This window comes from Sinocyclocheilus grahami, unplaced genomic scaffold, assembly GCF_001515645.1.
Source record: "Sinocyclocheilus grahami isolate Dianchi unplaced genomic scaffold, SAMN03320097.WGS_v1.1 scaffold205.1, whole genome shotgun sequence".
NCBI lineage: Eukaryota > Metazoa > Chordata > Actinopteri > Cypriniformes > Cyprinidae > Sinocyclocheilus > Sinocyclocheilus grahami.
This window is the reverse complement of record NW_015505384.1, coordinates 233302-251735: the sequence shown is the minus strand read 5'-3', so window position 1 is coordinate 251735 and position 18434 is coordinate 233302. Positions and strand designations below refer to the sequence as shown.

At 36.6% G+C, this 18434-nt stretch overlaps 1 protein-coding gene across 1 annotated transcript; it reads left to right on the top strand.

Annotated features, from left to right (window-relative positions):
- The first annotated feature begins 212 nt into the window (after nucleotides 1-212).
- LOC107595619 (sialidase-1-like) lies at nucleotides 213-10752 on the top strand. The gene is made up of 6 exons (XM_016286084.1): nucleotides 213-431; nucleotides 1655-1844; nucleotides 7435-7697; nucleotides 9090-9272; nucleotides 9397-9616; nucleotides 10386-10752. The coding sequence occupies exons 1-6, from the start codon at nucleotides 324-326 to the stop codon at nucleotides 10604-10606; spliced, it is 1185 nt and encodes a 394-aa protein (XP_016141570.1). The 5' UTR covers nucleotides 213-323; the 3' UTR covers nucleotides 10607-10752.
- Nucleotides 10753-18434: the final 7682 nt, after the last annotated feature.

Genomic DNA, 18434 nt, shown 5'->3' with positions numbered 1-18434 from the left:
TAGGCTATTGTGTATGGAAAAAATGAAAATATTTGTAGTTTATAGTTCATAAAATGTAACCAAAAATAACGATTAATCGAGTCTATAAAGATCGTACCCTCACATTTAAAAAAAATTTGTTTTTAAATAAAATGTCTATTGCGCATGTTTCCCACTTCCGGTCTGGCATGTGACTCTGACGCCTCGCGGCGGTCATGTGACTCTCCGGTTAAAGATGCGAGTCGGCTGTTGTGGCCGTGTAGATACTTCAGGATTCACGAGTCTTATTAAAGGAAATATATACCGTAATCAAGAAATTCTTCTTATCTGCGTATCGCAGTCATATGTGCACTGTTGTCGCCGTCTTTATTGTTTCGATGGATTTTGTTCGACAGTTCGGAATTGTGCTTTTAATCGCGGTGTTTTCCGGCGCTCGTGCAGACGAGCTTCAGGTAAATACAGGACCTCTCGCATGATTCTGTGCTCAAACTGGCCTTTTAGTGCTCTTAAATATATGCTGGTAATTTGTTTGACTGTAGCATGTATATGCAGAATAAAGTGTGTAGCTGAACTAAATTTACATGATGCAGTGATGCATGACTTTGAGCACTATGTGGTTTTGTTTATAAAACATCTTTATATTTATAATATAGATTATATATGAATATAAATATTGTATTATGCATGTACACATTATGTATGTTTGTGTATATATACATAATAAATATACACAATACACATTATTGTAAACAAAAACACTTATTTTGGATGCGATTAATCGCGATTAATTGTTCGACAGCACTAGTTTATATATATATATTTTTTGTTTATAAACATTTTAGTTACAAGTGTGTAGCTGAACTAAATTTACATGATGCAGTGATGCATGACTTTGAGCACTATGTGGTTTTGTTTATAAAACATCTTTATATTTATAATATAGATTATATATGAATATAAATATTGTATTATGCATGTACACATTATGTATGTTTGTGTATATATACATAATAAATATACACAATACACATTATTGTAAACAAAAACACTTATTTTGGATGCGATTAATCGCGATTAATCGTTCGACAGCACTAGTTTATATATATATATTTTTTGTTTATAAACATTTTAGTTACTGAAAAATGCTTGGCCACACTTTATATTAAGTGGCCTTAACTACTATATACTTACATCAAAAATGAAGTACAATGTACTTATTGTGTTCATATTGTATTGTAAAACACTTGCTGCTATTGCGGTGGGATACGGGTGAGGTTCGGGCAGGTTTGGTGGTATGGGTAGGTTTAAGGGTGGGTTAAGGTGTAAAGGATGGGTCAACTGTGTAATTATACATGTAATTAAATAAATGAATTACAGATGTAATTACATGCAGGTATTTTTAAAATATAAGTACAATGTAAAAACATGTATGTACACAATAAGTGCATTGTACCAACTTATTAATTTAAATGTAAGTACATAGTTGTTAAGGCCACTTAATCTAAAGTGGGTCCAAATGCTTTTGGTTATAGAATAATTAGCAATGATAAAATATGTTGACAACAAGGTTATTGTTTTGTCTTGTGATTGTCATATGAAAGAAATTTTAAAGATCAATCCTAAATCACTTCTTTATGCCTTGTTTTATTGTTGTAATTCTCCACGTTTCCCACAGATTGACCCACTGATATACGAGGAGCAGTTGCTATGGGTCGGCGGTGGAGCCGGTCAGGTCAACACTTACAGGATCCCTCTGCTAACCTTCACGCTGCGAGGAAGTCTGCTGGCGTTCTCTGAGGCCAGGAAAATGTCCTCCAGTGACACTGGCGCGAAGTTCATCGCACTGAGACGCTCCACAGACAAAGGTGGACCATCCACTTTCACTACAGTCATAAATGGCTATTTTCGATGAAACCGAATTGTAATCTCTTTCGTGAATCTCTCAGGAGTCACCTGGTCTCCCACCTCATTCATAGTGGACGATGGTTCTCTAGCAGATGGGTTGACAACAGGCAGCCCTGTAGGATAAACACCACAGCTAAATCCTCAGAGCTAAACACCGTATCACTCTTATTTATAATGATATATGGGACATATAACAGTTTTGTTCCAAACTGGTGTGTCCAAGTTAAAACCTAAATAAAAGGAGGCACATAATGTTTGAAATAAAAAGAAAAACTAGTATAGACAAGATTAGTGACACCTTGAGAATGCAAACTGCTTAATTCTTAAATGGTGAATGCATTTCCAAAAATGTGCAACTTTGATGCTTCTTTCTTTGCTCAAGGGTCAAAACATTCTCAGTTTTTTGTTGTTGTTGAGAAAATCAAGGTATCAGCCTGATGAAAAATCATTTTCGTTACATTAAATCTGGTCTATACTATGAATGGTTTTTATATGAATTTCACTCCGGAAAAATATTGAGGCATCCTGCTTCAGTGCGAGATTGATTTATACAGCAATATATTATAAAACAGCTATGATTGTACCCACTGTTTTTTATTTGGCAGTGCACAAAACTTTTTATAATATGTGTCTTGAAGTTCTCATAATTGCTTTGTGCAGATGGTGAGCTGCACGTGGGTTGCACATGTGTTTATTGGGGCTATTTGATGGCTTTTTGTTTACAATAATGTAACTCAGGTGAATCTTTATGAAGCTACAACATTCTTAAAATGGTTGTTGTCTACTGTATAACAGTGGATTGAATTATTGTTTTGAATACAGAAATGCGATTTCATTTTAATTACCTTGAGGTGTTTCTTTTATCCCCGGTGTTGCTTAAATGAATGAAGGCCTTTGAGATGACTCGCTCACATAAACTGGAAGACACAAGGCAGCAATATATTATAAAACAGCTATGATTGTACCCACTGTTTTTTACCTGGCAGTGCACAAAACTTTCTATAATATGTGTCTTGAAGTTCTCATAATTGCTTTGTGCAGATGGTGAGCTGCACGTGGGTTGCACATGTGTTTATTGGGGCTATTTGATGGCTTTTTGTTTACAATAATGTAACTCAGGTGAATCTTTATGAAGCTACAACATTCTTAAAATGGTTGTTGTCTACTGTATAACAGTGGATTGAATTAAGTCTTGAATTATTGTTTTGAATACAGAAATGTGATTTCATTTTAATTACCTTGAGGTGTTTCTTTTATCCCCGGTGTTGCTTAAATGAATGAAGGCCTTTGAGATGACTCGCTCACATAAACTGGAAGACACAAGTGTTTGAGACACATAGACACTCTAAGCAAGCAGTGTTCATGTTCTCCACATTATACTACTGTGATATCAGAAAACCCCATTTTATATTCTGAACAAGTGTCATTCATGTGCTTCAGGTTATGTGGTTTTGTTTACCCAGTCTGGCCTTTTTGTGGCCATAGATGTACATTTAGATACCAGACAAATCATTTTGGTAACATCGTACTGTAAGTGACTTTTAAATAGTACATGCAAGTTTGTGTTGAAAGTCAACCGAAAGGCTATCACTGTATTAAATTTCATATAAACACATTTGACTTTTCACTTGATTTGCTGGATTACACAGGGACACATTTTATTGTTCAATAAGTTGTTCTATTTTGATACAGCAGCTCCTTGTTGTACTGTAAGTGACTTTTAAATAGTACATGCAAGTTTGTGTTGAACGTCAACCGAAAGGCTATCACTGTATTAAATTTCATATAAACACATTTGACTTTTCACTTGATTTGCTGGATTACACAGGGACACATTTTATTGTTCAATAAGTTGTTCTATTTTGATACAGCAGCTCCTTGTTTCTTTTAGTTCCAATCATAACCAAGACAAATAAGAATACCTGACATTATATTTGAGTAGGGCAGCATTTGCACTTTTAAATTAGTCAGAGATGATCGCTATTCGCTAGAAAGTCTTAGAACAAATGTACCATATTTAATTAGATGGTACATCACTCCCTCCACCTGTCCTCACACCATAACTCAATAATTCATAGAGACTAAAACATCACACTTAAAAACAGAAAAATACACGGGCTCAAAAGCATTTATTTGATCAAACATGCAGTAAAACGAATAATGTGAAAAATGACCATTTACAATAACTTCTTTTTGAATATGATTTAAAATTTAATTTATGATGCAAAGCAGAATGATTCAGAAATCATTCTAATATGCTGATTTGCTGCTCAAGAAACATTTCTGATTATCAGATTGTTGAAACATGCTGCATAACATTTTTGTGGAAACCAAGATGAATGTTTTTGCACGGAGTCAATCTAAATCTTCACTTATAGGAAGTCAGAATTTTTTCTTGTACTTTTTATTTATTTTTTTGGTAAGTAACATTACAGAACTTTTGTCTTTTTTGGTGAATTTAATGCATCCTTGCTAAAAAAAATAAAATAATAATAATAATAAAAAAGGTGTAGGCAGTGGTTATTTAAGAAAGTACCTCTTTTATAAGGTCCTTACTGTCAGATATTTATGAACACATTTATATAGTTTGCCTATGTGTTGTCACATTTTCTATCACAGCCATGATATATCAACTGCCACACAAATAATATAAAGAAAATACATTCAAGATAAATGTACTCATTTAAACAGGTCATTTTAGTACCTAAAGATAAAAAAAAATGTCATGTATATATGCAAAATACGGTTTTGTCAAAACTACAAGTTGTCAGTTCCGTGAATGAAGCTGAAATTCAGTCTGAAAGCATCCTGGAGTCAATTTATCCGTTCATTGCTAGAATGCTGGATTTGTCAATATTGACCATATTCGACTCTGATTTATCTGATAGTGTCCAAGACAGAGTCAAGACAGAGAAGTCTAAGGTGCAGCTGATTGATTTGCATGTCAGCGAAGTGCATTGCGCTCATCTCAATAATGTACTGTAGACTGGACCGGTCTGTTAAACCAGTTCTTTTGCCATTCCTCGGCTGACTCCGTTGAGCGCTTTGTTGGCTTTAAGTAGCCTTCAGGAAAAATCTCAGTAGTTTGCACATGACTTGACAAAACTTGCCGTCATGAATCGGAACACTTTGCGGATTGTGCTTCTTGCAGTGCTGTGCTCGTTTGCGCGAAATGAAACGGTAGGCTAGAAGATTTTGTTTAGCATATCCTCCTGTGACCCAGGCATAGACCTTTTTTAGACTGATTCTATTTTAGTGAATTTCTCTGAGACCCTACATGCCAGTTTAAGCCTGGATGGCCTCTATCACAGCCATGATATATCAACTGCCACACAAATAATATAAAGAAAATACATTTAAGATAAATGTACTCATTTAAACAGGTCATTTTAGTACCTAAAGATAAAAAAAAATGTCATGTATATATGCAAAATACGGTTTTGTCAAAACTACAAGTTGTCAGTTCCGTGAATGAAGCTGGAATTCAGTCTGAAAGCATCCTGGAGTCAATTTATCCGTTCATTGCTAGAATGCTGGATTTGTCAATATTGACCATATTCGACTGATTTATCTGATAGTGTCCAAGACAGAGTCAAGACAGAGAAGTCTAAGGTGCAGCTGATTGATTTGCATGTCAGCGAAGTGCATTGCGCTCATCTCAATAATGTACTGTAGACTGGACCGGTCTGTTAAACCAGTTCTTTTGCCATTCCTCGGCTGACTCCGTTGAGCGCTTTGTAGCCTTCAGGAAAAATCTCAGTAGTTTGCACATGACTTGACAAAACTTGCCGTCATGAATCGGAACACTTTGCGGATTGTGCTTCTTGCAGTGCTGTGCTCGTTTGCGCGAAATGAAACGGTAGGCTAGAAGATTTTGTTTAGCATATCCTCCTGTGACCCAGGCATAGACCTTTTTTTAGACTGATTATATTTTAGTGAATTTCTCTGAGACCCTACATGCCAGTTTAAGCCTGGATGGCCTGTACAGAGCACATTCAGGGCTTTTCAGAGATATATCAAATATTTGGAGTTTTGATCATAACACACTTTCTCCTTGGTCGTTAAATATGACTGATATTGACAGAATGATCAAATTTAACACTCTTAGGGAAATATGATAATGCTTTGTAATTATTATTTAAATCGGACCAATTTTCAAATTGTTTGAAACATCTCAGAAAAATGTTACAGGATTTCATGAATTTTTGTTATGAAACAGGGCATAATTTTTATGTCTTCTGTAGAGGACAGCAGGACAAACATCATGTTAATCAGGCATTTTGGGTAAACACAAGTCAATAGGGAAAGAAATTATAGATCAATATGTGAGATATTCTTATGAAAATGTTGCAAAGTTATTACTCCCATTATAACACTTTTTTGTCATTATGGTTTGCCCCAAGAACACATTCATATGCAAATGAGATTCAATGTATAGATACATTGTATAGAATGGGAATTCCAATTTATAGACATTTTATGCACATAGTGCATAAAGTACAGTAGTATATCAAATCATTCTGTTATATCTTTCATAACATATAGCTGAGAATCATCTTTGTAGAAAGTTTGGTTAAAAATAGCCTGAAACCTAAAAACTGATTGGTGAATGAAAAAAATAAATAAAGCATTGTTTTTGCCGACACATGCCTTTTCATGTCTATTTATTTTATTATCATGTCTATTATTATTATTATTTTTTAATAACTTAGTCCTGGCATCCTCTACATAATAAAATATGTTCAAAAATTAAAAATGTTGTTTCTTATGCTCCAACCAATGTAATGGCATAAAAAAAATCACAAAACTTTTTTTTTTTTATGGTAGGAGGATATTTAAGACGATCATAAATATCACATTATGAATCCACAATACAACAAATGAATTAATAATTTAGCAAGGAGGTGGCTGGTTGTCACAAAGGAAGTTTATGGGCTATATATCAATAACTAAATATTTGTGTCAAAAGTTCATGTACACAAATGTGTTTTCTTTTAGCAGTTATGTTTAGCTATGGCATATTGTATTGTGTATAGCTCTGTTAAAACCTGACTTCATTGAGGATAATGTGAACTCTGGTGTTCATTGATTGAATGTTTTCCTGAGCAAAAGTTGAGATCTGTAGTCAGTCTCATTGGTATGTGCCTACACAGAACTTGTCTTTAAAGAGTAAACACAACTAGCCTCATCTCAGCTTGTTTATTTATTGCATAGTTTTGACCTGTATCATTTTATCCCTTTACTTTTTTACATGCACAGATCAATCCAGCTTTCGCTGATGAGCAGCTGCTCTGGGTCGGTGGTCAAATTGGAGAAGTTCACACCTACAGAATTCCCCTGCTGACCTTCACTACTCAGGGAAGTCTGCTGGCTTTTGCAGAGGCCCGGAAACTGTCCTTCAAAGACATCGGAGCCAAGTTCATCGCTTTGAGACGCTCCACAGACAGAGGTGTGTCAGATGTTTCATAGCTCACCTGCTGAAAAAGCAAGTATTCTGTTTTCATTCCTGTTTGCTTCTCCAACCATCTCTTTCTTCTGACACGTTCTCAGGAGTCACCTGGTCTCCCACCTCATTCATAGTGGACGATGGTTCTCTAGCAGATGGGTTGAATCTAGGTTCGGTTGTTGTGGATGAAGAGACTGGTGCTGTGATACTCATCTATGCTCTGTGTTTCCACCGTTACCACTGTAAGCCCTCCAGCACAATGATGGTGCAGAGTCTGGATGACGGGTTCACCTGGAGCGCCCCACGAAACCTTAACCCTCAACTGGGGCTCATGAGTTTTGTTCCTGGACCTGGCTTCGGTATACAGGTATTTTTTTACTTCCATGCCTAATTTCATGTCTGAGTGTTTCACTTACAACTCCCATAGACTTACATGTTAAAGAACACACAGTAAGTGGCCGGTTGTCAGGCAAAATATGATTATGATAATGATAAAATTTCATGGATGAAATCCAGTCATTGTAAAAGCAATTTGCACGCTATATGGAATTTAATGTGAGAGCAAAACATTTATCTATGCAGATTTCGCATCAGGTTCAAGATGGTCATTCACCAATAGAAAGCTAAAGTATTTGGTTTGAAGTGTGAGCTGTCCCAACCCTGGTCCTGGAGGCACCCCAACACTGCACATTTTACATTTCTCTTTTATCTGACACACCAATTTCAGGTCTTGGAGTCTCTACTAATGAGCTGATGATCTGAATCAGGTGTGTTTGATTAAGGAGACACACAAAACATTCAGTGTTGGGGTGCCTCCAGGACCAGGGTTGGGAACCACTGACCTAGACCAACTAGAAGCGGGAACAAAGGAAACAGGAACAGAAAACCAACTCAAAGTCAAACTCAAGCAAACACAAACATAACACGAGACATAAACCCTGATACAGTAAATGTAGCTGCTTTGCCATCATTTTATCATGGTTTAAAACTGTTTTGTATGTTTTGGATTTGAGAATTGAATTTAATGCGATGATCAAAGAATTGAATAGTTGTGTCAGGGGTTGTTTGCAGGCAGGGAGAGAGTTCTATTAGCACACTGTGTATTTATTAACAAACAAAACACTTGTGAGCACAAGGGAACTGAGAATAGCAAACCCAACATTTTATCTTGACAAGACAAATACTGAACTGAAACACTGGGAGGGATAAATATACACAGGGTATACAAGAACTAAACTAGAAACAAAATGATTAACTATATAAAAGAATTGAGCACATACTTCGAAAACAAGGGAACAAAGCAAACAGGAAAAGAACACAGACAGCACACAGTCAAATTAATATAAAAATAAAAGTCCTTGAACACAGAAACCTAGACAAAACAGAAGTTATTTATCATTAAGGGAGGCTGTCTCAGATTATATGCGAATTCTTCCAACAGTTGCTCAGCTGAAATATGTTTATCTTCTGGAATATTCATATGGAAACAGTTGGTGTGCTGAGACCCACACTTTGTGACGATCATTTGTTTATCAATACATGATTATTAGTTTTGTATGCTGTTAATAAATTGTAGTGATTTCTGTCATTACCTACCAAACCTAGTCTGAGTGACATAGAAAGCATCCAATTATAGTTGTTGTTTTTTTCTTGCCACTTAGCATTGGGTTTGTCTAAAATAACTGATACCACTGACTGTGCAAAATACTCGTTTGAGCAAGCGATTCTTCATGATGTGTTCATCTAATGGTGCTTACAGAAGCGTCATCCACCTGCTGTTGGGCGTCTGGTGGTGTGTGGCCACGGCAGCATCACTGGAGACGGAGTCTTTTGCATCCTGAGTGATGATCATGGAAACACATGGAGATATGGAGCTGAACTGAAGAGCATTCCCTACAACCAGCGTAAAAACAACCTTGACTTTGACCCAGACGAGTGTCAGGTATGATCAACTTTAATTATATAAATTCTATTACAGAAGTAATTGTATTGGTGGTTGTGTGGCAGAAATATGCATCAGAAGAGTTTGTAAATTCTTCAGACTTCTGTCTTGTGTTTCCTCAAAGCCAGTGGAGCTGGATGACGGCAGCATCGTGATTAATGTGCGCAACGATAAACACTATCACTGCCGCTGTCGCATGGTTGCACGCAGTCTGGATGGAGGAGAGTCTCTGCCGGTGGAGGAGCTGGTGTTTGATCGCACACTGGAGGATTCTGCGGTTGCAGCTGGAGCTTTAGAGAAGGAAGGAGTGCTTTACTTCACCAACCCAGCCAACGCTAATAGCAGTGAGCGTGATGATATGAGAAATGCATTTAGTGTTTCTCAGTCCTGGTCTTGGAGTACCACTGATCTCACTTATTTAACACACCTTGTTAATATCATAAACTCTAGAACCTGATCTAAGTGTGTCAGATAAGGGAGACCTCAAAATGTGCAGTGCTGCAGTTTTGCAATGGAAGGATTAAGAAAAACTGTATTCAATATTTTTAAATAGTAATAATACATTTTTAAAAAATGTTCATTCGGTTTTTCAGTAAACTATGCATGAGAAGTATCTATTCTGATATTTTTATATAAGACTGTTAAATCAGTGCTAGGTTGCCTGGTTTTCAAAGAACTCCTACATACAGTACTACTACTTTCGTACAATGATATTGCATTCCAGTTTGCATACTGTATGTGTCTAAATATTACTCAAGAAACATTCCCAGATTTTTCACTTTTTCTAATGGATTTTTGCATCTTGTGCATGATTTGTTTTTGTCTCATGTAGCCTACAAGACTTTGCACCATGAAAGAAGAGGAGTTTAATGGCCAAATATCCGCCTGACCAGTCACTACTTTTTATTGTTGTTGTTGTTATTATTTTATTTTTCACTTTACACAGTCTACAGTCTCTTTAATACATGTTTGCACATATCTTGATTCTATATTATGCTATTGTTTTACTCTGTGTCTCTTGTACTGTTTTGTGTTTTGAGAGAGCAGCATGAACAATACTTAATTCATGCTTATACATAATGTGAGTTACTTTTCTATTGTTGTTTTCCTCAGGAGTGAACCTCACCCTTCGCTGGTCTCTGAATCACGGTAAATCATGGGTGAAAGATACTCTGAAGATCTGGGCCGGGCCAAGTGGATACTCTTGTATGACGTCACTTAAAGGCAATGAAACTGAGGATCATAAATACATCTATGTCATCTTTGAGAAAGGCCAAAAGGACTATTTTGAGTCCATCTCTTTTGTGAAAATTGACCTGTACAGCGACCAGTGAATAAAGTCACTGATGGGCTGATTCACTTTAGAAAAAAAAGAAGCTTGATCAAGTTGCTAAAAAATTTTTTTTATATTGTTTGGTCATCCCTTTTATCTAGTTATGGTTTTGCTGAGCAGTTAAGCAAAATAATACAAATGTTAAAACTTAAAGTAAATTATATTAATATACTCTGTTCTGGGCCTTCCCCCCAAAAAATACAAATAATAAATATCACTTTCTTCAATAATAAAAATCCAAAATAAATTAAAATAATAAAATAAAAACATGATATGTATGCATTTATTTTGGTATTTTGTGGTGTTTTTATTTTGTAACCTCAAAATGACTAATTAAATTGTTATATAAAATAAGTGTTATTCTTTTTAATCTAAACTTTGAAAAAAACAACAACAACAAAAACTTTTCAGTCAATGAAAAGATTTGTCCAAACATTAGGGGGAAAAATTAAATGGTGACCTCTGCTAGGAAAAAAAAGACATGAAAATGACATTTTCTGACTATGGCCAGTAGATGGTAGCAGGATTCCATGGATTGACAGATCTCCAATGTTAAAACAAATTCCTATAAATTATACATTCAGAATGTATAAAGAAATTGTTAAAATTATTTATAAAATATATTAGTATTTTTGATGTTAGTATTTATGTTGAGCTGAGATTTTGAAATAATTACTAAGGTTGAATTTTTCGCATGGAGCCTTTTGCTTTTGTTTTTTAAGGGGATAGAAAATAGTTTGTACAGTATAAAAACCATTATGTGTCACACCCCTGTGGACTGTCTTGTATGGTTTCTCCCTCTGTGTCCTTATTTGGTTGTTCCTGTTCTCATTATTAGTTAATCACCTCATTGTGCTCACCTGTCTGCCCCTCGTTATCCACCTTATATCAGCTCCTGTCCATTGTGTTCGAGTTTGTCAGTTATTGTTACCCTGTGCGTGTGCTCCTACCCTCTCGTGTAATCATTAAAGTGTTCTGGTATCCTTCATCCTCGTCTTCCTGCCTGTTCTCTGGCGAAGCCACAGCGGGACATTATGTCTATGGAATGTCCTCATAAAACATTAAAGCTGCACTGTTGATTTGATTAAATTCAGAAAACAGGACACAGCTAGTCAAAACACATTAGAAAAAATACTATAACCATTTATTTATTGAGAACATTCTGCCACACACAAAAAAAATGATATACTGTATATATATTTCCTAGTTCTCAGTTTTCAAATGAGAACTAAATTTACAAATTACTACTACTAGTAATAGCAAAAACGACAACAAAATTACAGCTAAACAATGGCCCCAAAAAGTATTTGGACACTTAACCCACAACTAAAAATGTATGCTTTTTGGATTATATAGCAAAATATTAAAGCAAATGGCATTTAGTTGAAAGAAATAGAGCCCAAACACACTTTTAAGTCAAAACATTGTTTATTTTTTTAAGTTTCAAAATATGAAGCAATACACGTATTGTTCAAAATCACTTAATAAGTCATTAATGTTTCAAATCTGTTCTAAATGCGTAAAGCAGGGGAAAGTAGAATATCGGTGTTTGCAAGTCTAATCAGAGAACGGCCCCAAAGCACTCAAGACATCAGACTGTCTTGAGTATCATATATTACAGCATTAGCATCCTCTAATTCAGATACGTCACACTATTTCCAATTTTTTTTAAACTCTTTTGTCAGTGTTTCTTCCTCTTTTTAAGGCAAGTTCTTGAGTGTTTTCATGATGTGTTTTCTGAGTGTCCCTCTTTTTCTTCAGGTCTCACTGCTTAAGAATTGCCTATTTGTTTCTGTCTTAATGTTAATTGTTCATGTTCAAGCTTATGTACAGTAGTTTAATCTTCAAAGATATGTCAAAATTACCATCCTGCCCTAAAAGGTTAATTCCACTCACACGACCAAATTTGTTTAAAATGACTGCATTACCCCAAAGGGCTTAATTATCATACTCTCAAAACTATCTTTATTGCCACACCATTTGGATAAGCAACATTAATCAATAGTGTGAGAAGAAAACATAAAAGAAAAGCGGCGTAAGCGATTCAATTCTATACCTTGCTATTTCTGGAATGTTTTGGACATTTTTTCCCAAAAATATAACAGGGTGTTTCTAATGAATATATCCAAAAGGCCTATGTAAGCGTAAACTATTAATTGCCTGATTTTTTGTGTGGGCTTTCAGGATTATTGGGAACCAACCCTGCTCCACAAAGGATTTCTCGCAGTAATTTTCCAGATCTTTTTGGTATCTGCGCACAAACCACCTCCAGTAAACCCAAATAGGAAAAGGTATGAATACCGGGCTCCAAAACCAGTCATCATGAACTTCTCTTGCTGTTCTGTATTTATGCATTTATATGGTATCCACTTACCTGATGATTTAAAACTTTTATTACTTGCCACTGCATCTGAGCAAAAATCTCTACATAGATTATTAGTTTCATAGTAATAGTGCCCATTGATTTCAGTTATTCTGTGCGAAAGAACACTGTGATCTCCATCACGGTTTTCAGTTTGGGTGCAGGTGGCTTTCCAGAACGGATTCTGAACTCAACAGCACTGACAGAACTGGTCAATCAGAATCTCATCCGGTCTGTCCTTGAGGTCCAGTTTTTCATAAAACATATCTGTGTTGAACTCTTTGCTCGTGTCGGGCATTAGAGCAGGAGGTTTTGTTGTTATCACTTCTTTGAGAAGGTTGAAATCATCAACATCATCATGTTTGACTCCAATGAGGTCTTTTTTAGAGAATATCAGCACATCTGAGAGCTGCTGTGTGAAAGTCTTCAACCACAAATCAACATTTCCACTGTTTGTTTGAACATGTTCAGTAGATTTGTGTACAGCTTCCATGATCTTCTTCTGCAGGAGTTCAGTGTTCCTCTTCATCTTGGGCAAAACACTGTCACTGAAGTTTTGGGTCATGTACTGACTGACTTCATCTCTGATGAAATTCTCAAAGTGCTCTCTGGGATAATTAAGGTAGTCCATGTACGCAGAAAAATTCTCCTCTTGTGCCAGAAACTTCAGGATGTGTTTCTCCAGATTTATTCTGCTTCCATTCAATGATCTATGGTTTAGTCTAATATCGTCTATCAAATCTCTTGCAGACTTTGTGTAGACACTCTGCTCAATGCGCTCTTTAAGTTTCTGACATAAGATCTCACCGAAAATGACAGATGATGCAGCTCCTTGAAGGTGTTTCTGGAAAATACTGTAATACTCTTCTTTCTTCTTCCTCAAAAAGAGAACACGGTCATTGGCTTCTCTAAACAGTCTGTGTTGCTGAGTGAATGTCTTGTTTGCTCTCTTAAAGATAGAGCAAATCAAGTCAATGGAGAACTCATTCTTGAACACATAGTTCACTGACTACCTTGATGTAATCTACGAGTTGTTGAATGCAGCTGACACTGAAGCCCATTTTTGCAATGTTAAATTACATGATCTTTTTGTCTATTTGCTGGGCAACATCTGTGACATTACCAAACCTCTCTTATAGCTGCATTGATGGCATTTTTTAAACGTCCTGTAAATCCACTGGATTTCTTTAATTGTACATAATCTGAATAACTTTGCACAGAAAAAACATCCCTGCATTCATTGTTCTCCCTCCAGGAGTCTACAGGAGCACTTATATAGATGTCACTGAGGAGTAGTTTCACTTCTCTCAGTATGTCAGTGTCTTTGATTGGAGTATCTGTGATGATCTTCTTCAAACACTCCCTTTGAGCTGCTCCAAACGGCTGACTTATGGCCTATGTCGCTCAAAACTGCACTTCTTTTGGCTTTAACATTGGTCAAACGTGTAGGTGACTTTCAAGCACTGTCAGTCAGCACTTCTTGTCTTGAGTTTGGGCCTAACGACTGTAAGGTCGTTCTCTAGCCGCATAGTGGTTATGTACCCAAGGTGTTCTCAACTCCGTTCAGAGTCCAGGTTATTTCCCTGTTAGCACTCCCCGTGATGGATGGTGAGCAGGGTCCTAACTTACTGTGCCCTGTTAGGGCACTCAAAATATACTTGGAGTGTTCTGGATTGTTCAGACAATCAGAGCAGCTCTTTGTGTGCTTTGGAGGCCCCTCAAAGGGCTGCCATGCAGCTACAAAGTAGAGAATATCTCTCTGAATAGTAGATGCTATAGCCCTGGCTTATGCTGCAGTTGGCTTGCAATGCCCTATAGGGGTGAGGGCCCATTCCACCAGAGGAATGGCCTCCTCCTGGGCGTGGTCCAGTGGGATCTGTATCGGGGAGATTTGTACGGCTGCCGGCAGGTCATCACTGTCTACCTTCGCGAGATGTTACAATTTGGACATCCCTGCAGGTGCGGATCTTATCTGCTTAAATCTACCCATTCCCCCTTGAGTGGAAGGGCTATGTTAAGCAGACCTCAGATTAATGACTCGGGTCTATTCTTTGGCTCAGGCTTACGAGGCCCTCTAACGGGTGATCCTGAGCTGGGCTTGTAGAGCAGGCTTAGTTCTGCGTCTGCTCATAGCACGGCGCTGCTGGATGCGTTCTCCTAGCGTCAGCGACGCAACGAGAGTGACTGTTCGATAGGGATCGCTTCAGTTACTAACATATGTCGGTGGTTACTAATCGATGACTGTCGCTTCAGTTGAATGATTCTGATGATATGGCACTCTGAGCCGGCTTATATAGCCATCGGCTCCTCCCCTTTTGGCGGCAAGAGCGCCATTGGTTTGTGCAGCTACAAAAACATGAACAAATCAGGCTTCAGTATCAGAGTAAACAGGAGTTTCCCCTAGTGTCAGCGACGCAACGCTTGTTCCCTTATCTCAGGGAACCGAGGTTACGTTAGTAACCGGAGCATTTTCCTGTCTGTGGAATCATGTGCGCCACAATGCATAACAGACTCATTTGAAATCTACTCAGAATGCTGTATTTTAAAGCACTGTTGATGAGACCAAACATCGCAAAAGGTTAGACAGCGTTTATCAGTCCCAGTTAGATAGACAGTTCAGTCCCGGTGACTGTAAATGTGACTGAGCAGTAAACAGACTGCTGTAGTTTTGTCTTTGTAACTCAAGTATTAAACAAATGTTTTCTTAGCAGTAGCACCCCATTATTTTTGTCAGTCAATACTGTATGCTAAAAGACACCATTATCTACTGTAAAGTTGCATGAATAATTTCTGTAAGATATTATAGTCTACTATACACATGACATTTAGGCACTATATTTTGTATGAAATATATGTTTGTTCATCTTGGGTAATTAAGTCAATTTAAGTTAAAAAACAACAGCAATAGCACATTGTCCTAATAAAATACTTTGAATTTTACTATAGATTCTGTGCAAACAATTTACAATGAGTTGGTGTTTTTTGCAACAAGGTGGAGACAGTTCTGTTCATAACAGTAGCTGCTGGTGAAGAAGTGACAAGTACAAGAAAAAGTACACACACATAAACACAAAGGAGAGAAAGAGATATCAGGGGAAATGAAGTAAATGTGCAGTTGAAGAGAGAACCTTTACTAATTTTGCTCAGCCAGAGCCTATAAGGATTTAGAATTTTTTATGTGATGGCCATTCAAATAATTGTCTGTGTCTGTGGTTGTCTGTGGTTTCAGAATTTGCTGTGGGTTTAAAGGATGGCCTGGATGAGTGTGAGATTTCCCGGCCTGAAATTGTGTCCCAGTCCAGCCCTGCAGATGAAACTGACCTGCAATTTTGAAAAAAGAAAAAAAAAACAGCCACCAGGACACAGCCTATGCTTTTAGAGAATGCAGAGTGATACATGAAAAATGACTTGAAATAATCCTGAAAGTAGGCCTACGTTAAGATGAATGTTAAAGTGTGCCCCCCAAAATCACAAGTGGCCCCTGTCTGCTGCTACTGTGGTCTAGAACCGCCACTAGTTACACGTGAAAACGAATGGTATACAATCTTCTAATACAGTAAATCTTTCTTAATTAAATAAATATACCTCATGAAACATACCTGAATGTGTTTCATACGACATTTGTTGTAATGATGATGAAATAACAGCTGGCACATATGACAATTAATGCCATATATGAAGCTTTATAAAATTAATATAGATGAATTTTTTAGAAGAATCTCTATATAATAATGTAAGTAAAGATAAAGTAACATTGGTAATCTGTCATCTTGTAACTTTCATTATTACTTATCGTGGCACCCAATAATGGACAGAGCAGGAATGAAATGAGATAGTGTATACAGCACATCCATTCAGAGAGAAAATTATTAACAACAGTAATGGTGCATTAAATGAGTTACCAACTGAACATGACGAGTGACTTGATCTTTTACCTTTGCTGAAATGTCATAAAAGGTGTTAGTGAGCACCCACCTAAATCAGTGTCCTGTGACGGGACGTGTGCTGAAGCACCAACTCCACCAGCTGAGTAAATAATGAAAAGCATGGTGTTAGTGACAGTGTTACGGTGGGCAAGGGCAAGATAAAAAACAAGTCAGCTAAATATGTTTTGTGTTTCATGTTGGGTGTGGAACTGAGAGGAACTTTGAGATCCAAAACCGGGGAAACATTTAGGGAATCTGTGTCCACATGTGGTTTGCATGAGCACAAGTTCAGATGTGAGCATGCAAGAGACTGAAACACTTCAGAGAGACACTGCTCACTTTGCAATTACTAGTTTCCTGCTCTGATGAACATAAATGGTCCATGATGTTCAAAGAAGACAGGAGCTCTTCATCCAGTACGGTTCAGTAAGAAATAATGCTTTACATTGATTTAGTTCATTTTCCCAAATCTAAACTGTCATCAGAACCAGGTTATCAAAATCAGACTTATCCTTTATAAAACATAATTCAGAATGTACTTTTGTTTTGTTGCTCTGGTATGTTTTGGATCAAAATACCCTTTTATTTTCACATTACAAAACATTGTTTGAATTTCTTTTGTTAAATTTAATTTTTTTGAACCCTTAATGATAAGTACAGATGGTGTAATGCTAGTTTGAAAACCATTAGTTGATTCATTCATGTGGTATGTCATGTGCATGTTCATATATTTATAACCACTATTAATAAATGATAATCACAGCGGGAATTCATTACATTTTTTTGTAAATGTTTTCTTAGTACTTATCAATGGAATGTAATGTGTCTTAAGCACTTAATTACTGTCATTTAACATGTTACATGCATGAAATAAATATTTTGACTTGTCAAACACTGTAGTGAAACATGCAACAAACCCCAGAGCAGTATGAAACAATTACATGAAATATATATACAGTAATCTGGATTGGAAATTCACTCCCTCTAATATTCAAAAGTATTGTTGGAAAAAGTTAAATTCCAATTCAAATTACATGAAAAATAAGTTGTAAATGTGTAATATCATAATAGAGAGTTTCTTTTTTAGACATGCAAATTGTCAAACACTGTATGCAACTCACTCTGGTTACTCTGCTGGCATCTTGTGACATGAGTAACACACGAAACATGCATCATTTCAGAGCTGGTTCTCTGAATTATTAAGGAGTGATTTCATAGCTTTGTCTGATTTATTTTTAATCATTCATTCACTCATTTACTCATATGGCTACTAAATATTTAACCAATAAATTGCGAGGATGGTTTTCTTGTTATTCATGGGCACTGAAAGCACCACCACTGCTGTGTGTGTGTGTGTGTGTGTGTGTGTGTGCCTCACTTGGCACATTTCATGTCTATGTTTGGTGGATTAGTGTGGGTTAGTCTGAGATCAATGAAGCACGCACTGGATCTCAATGACAAATCAAAGGTGTGTTTTGTTGTGACGAAGACAAAAGCACTGGTTTAAATGGCTTTTTGTGCAAATATTTTAAAAGAATTAC

Bases quoted from the DNA above. Each gene is read 5' to 3' on its own strand.
- LOC107595619 (XM_016286084.1), top strand. From the start codon at position 324: ATGTGCACTGTTGTCGCCGTCTTTATTGTTTCGATGGATTTTGTTCGA. The intron at 1,845-7,434 runs GTGGACCATCCA...ACACGTTCTCAG, and splicing joins GAGACGCTCCACAGACAAAG to GAGTCACCTGGTCTCCCACC. The intron at 7,698-9,089 runs GTATTTTTTTAC...TGGTGCTTACAG, and splicing joins GACCTGGCTTCGGTATACAG to AAGCGTCATCCACCTGCTGT.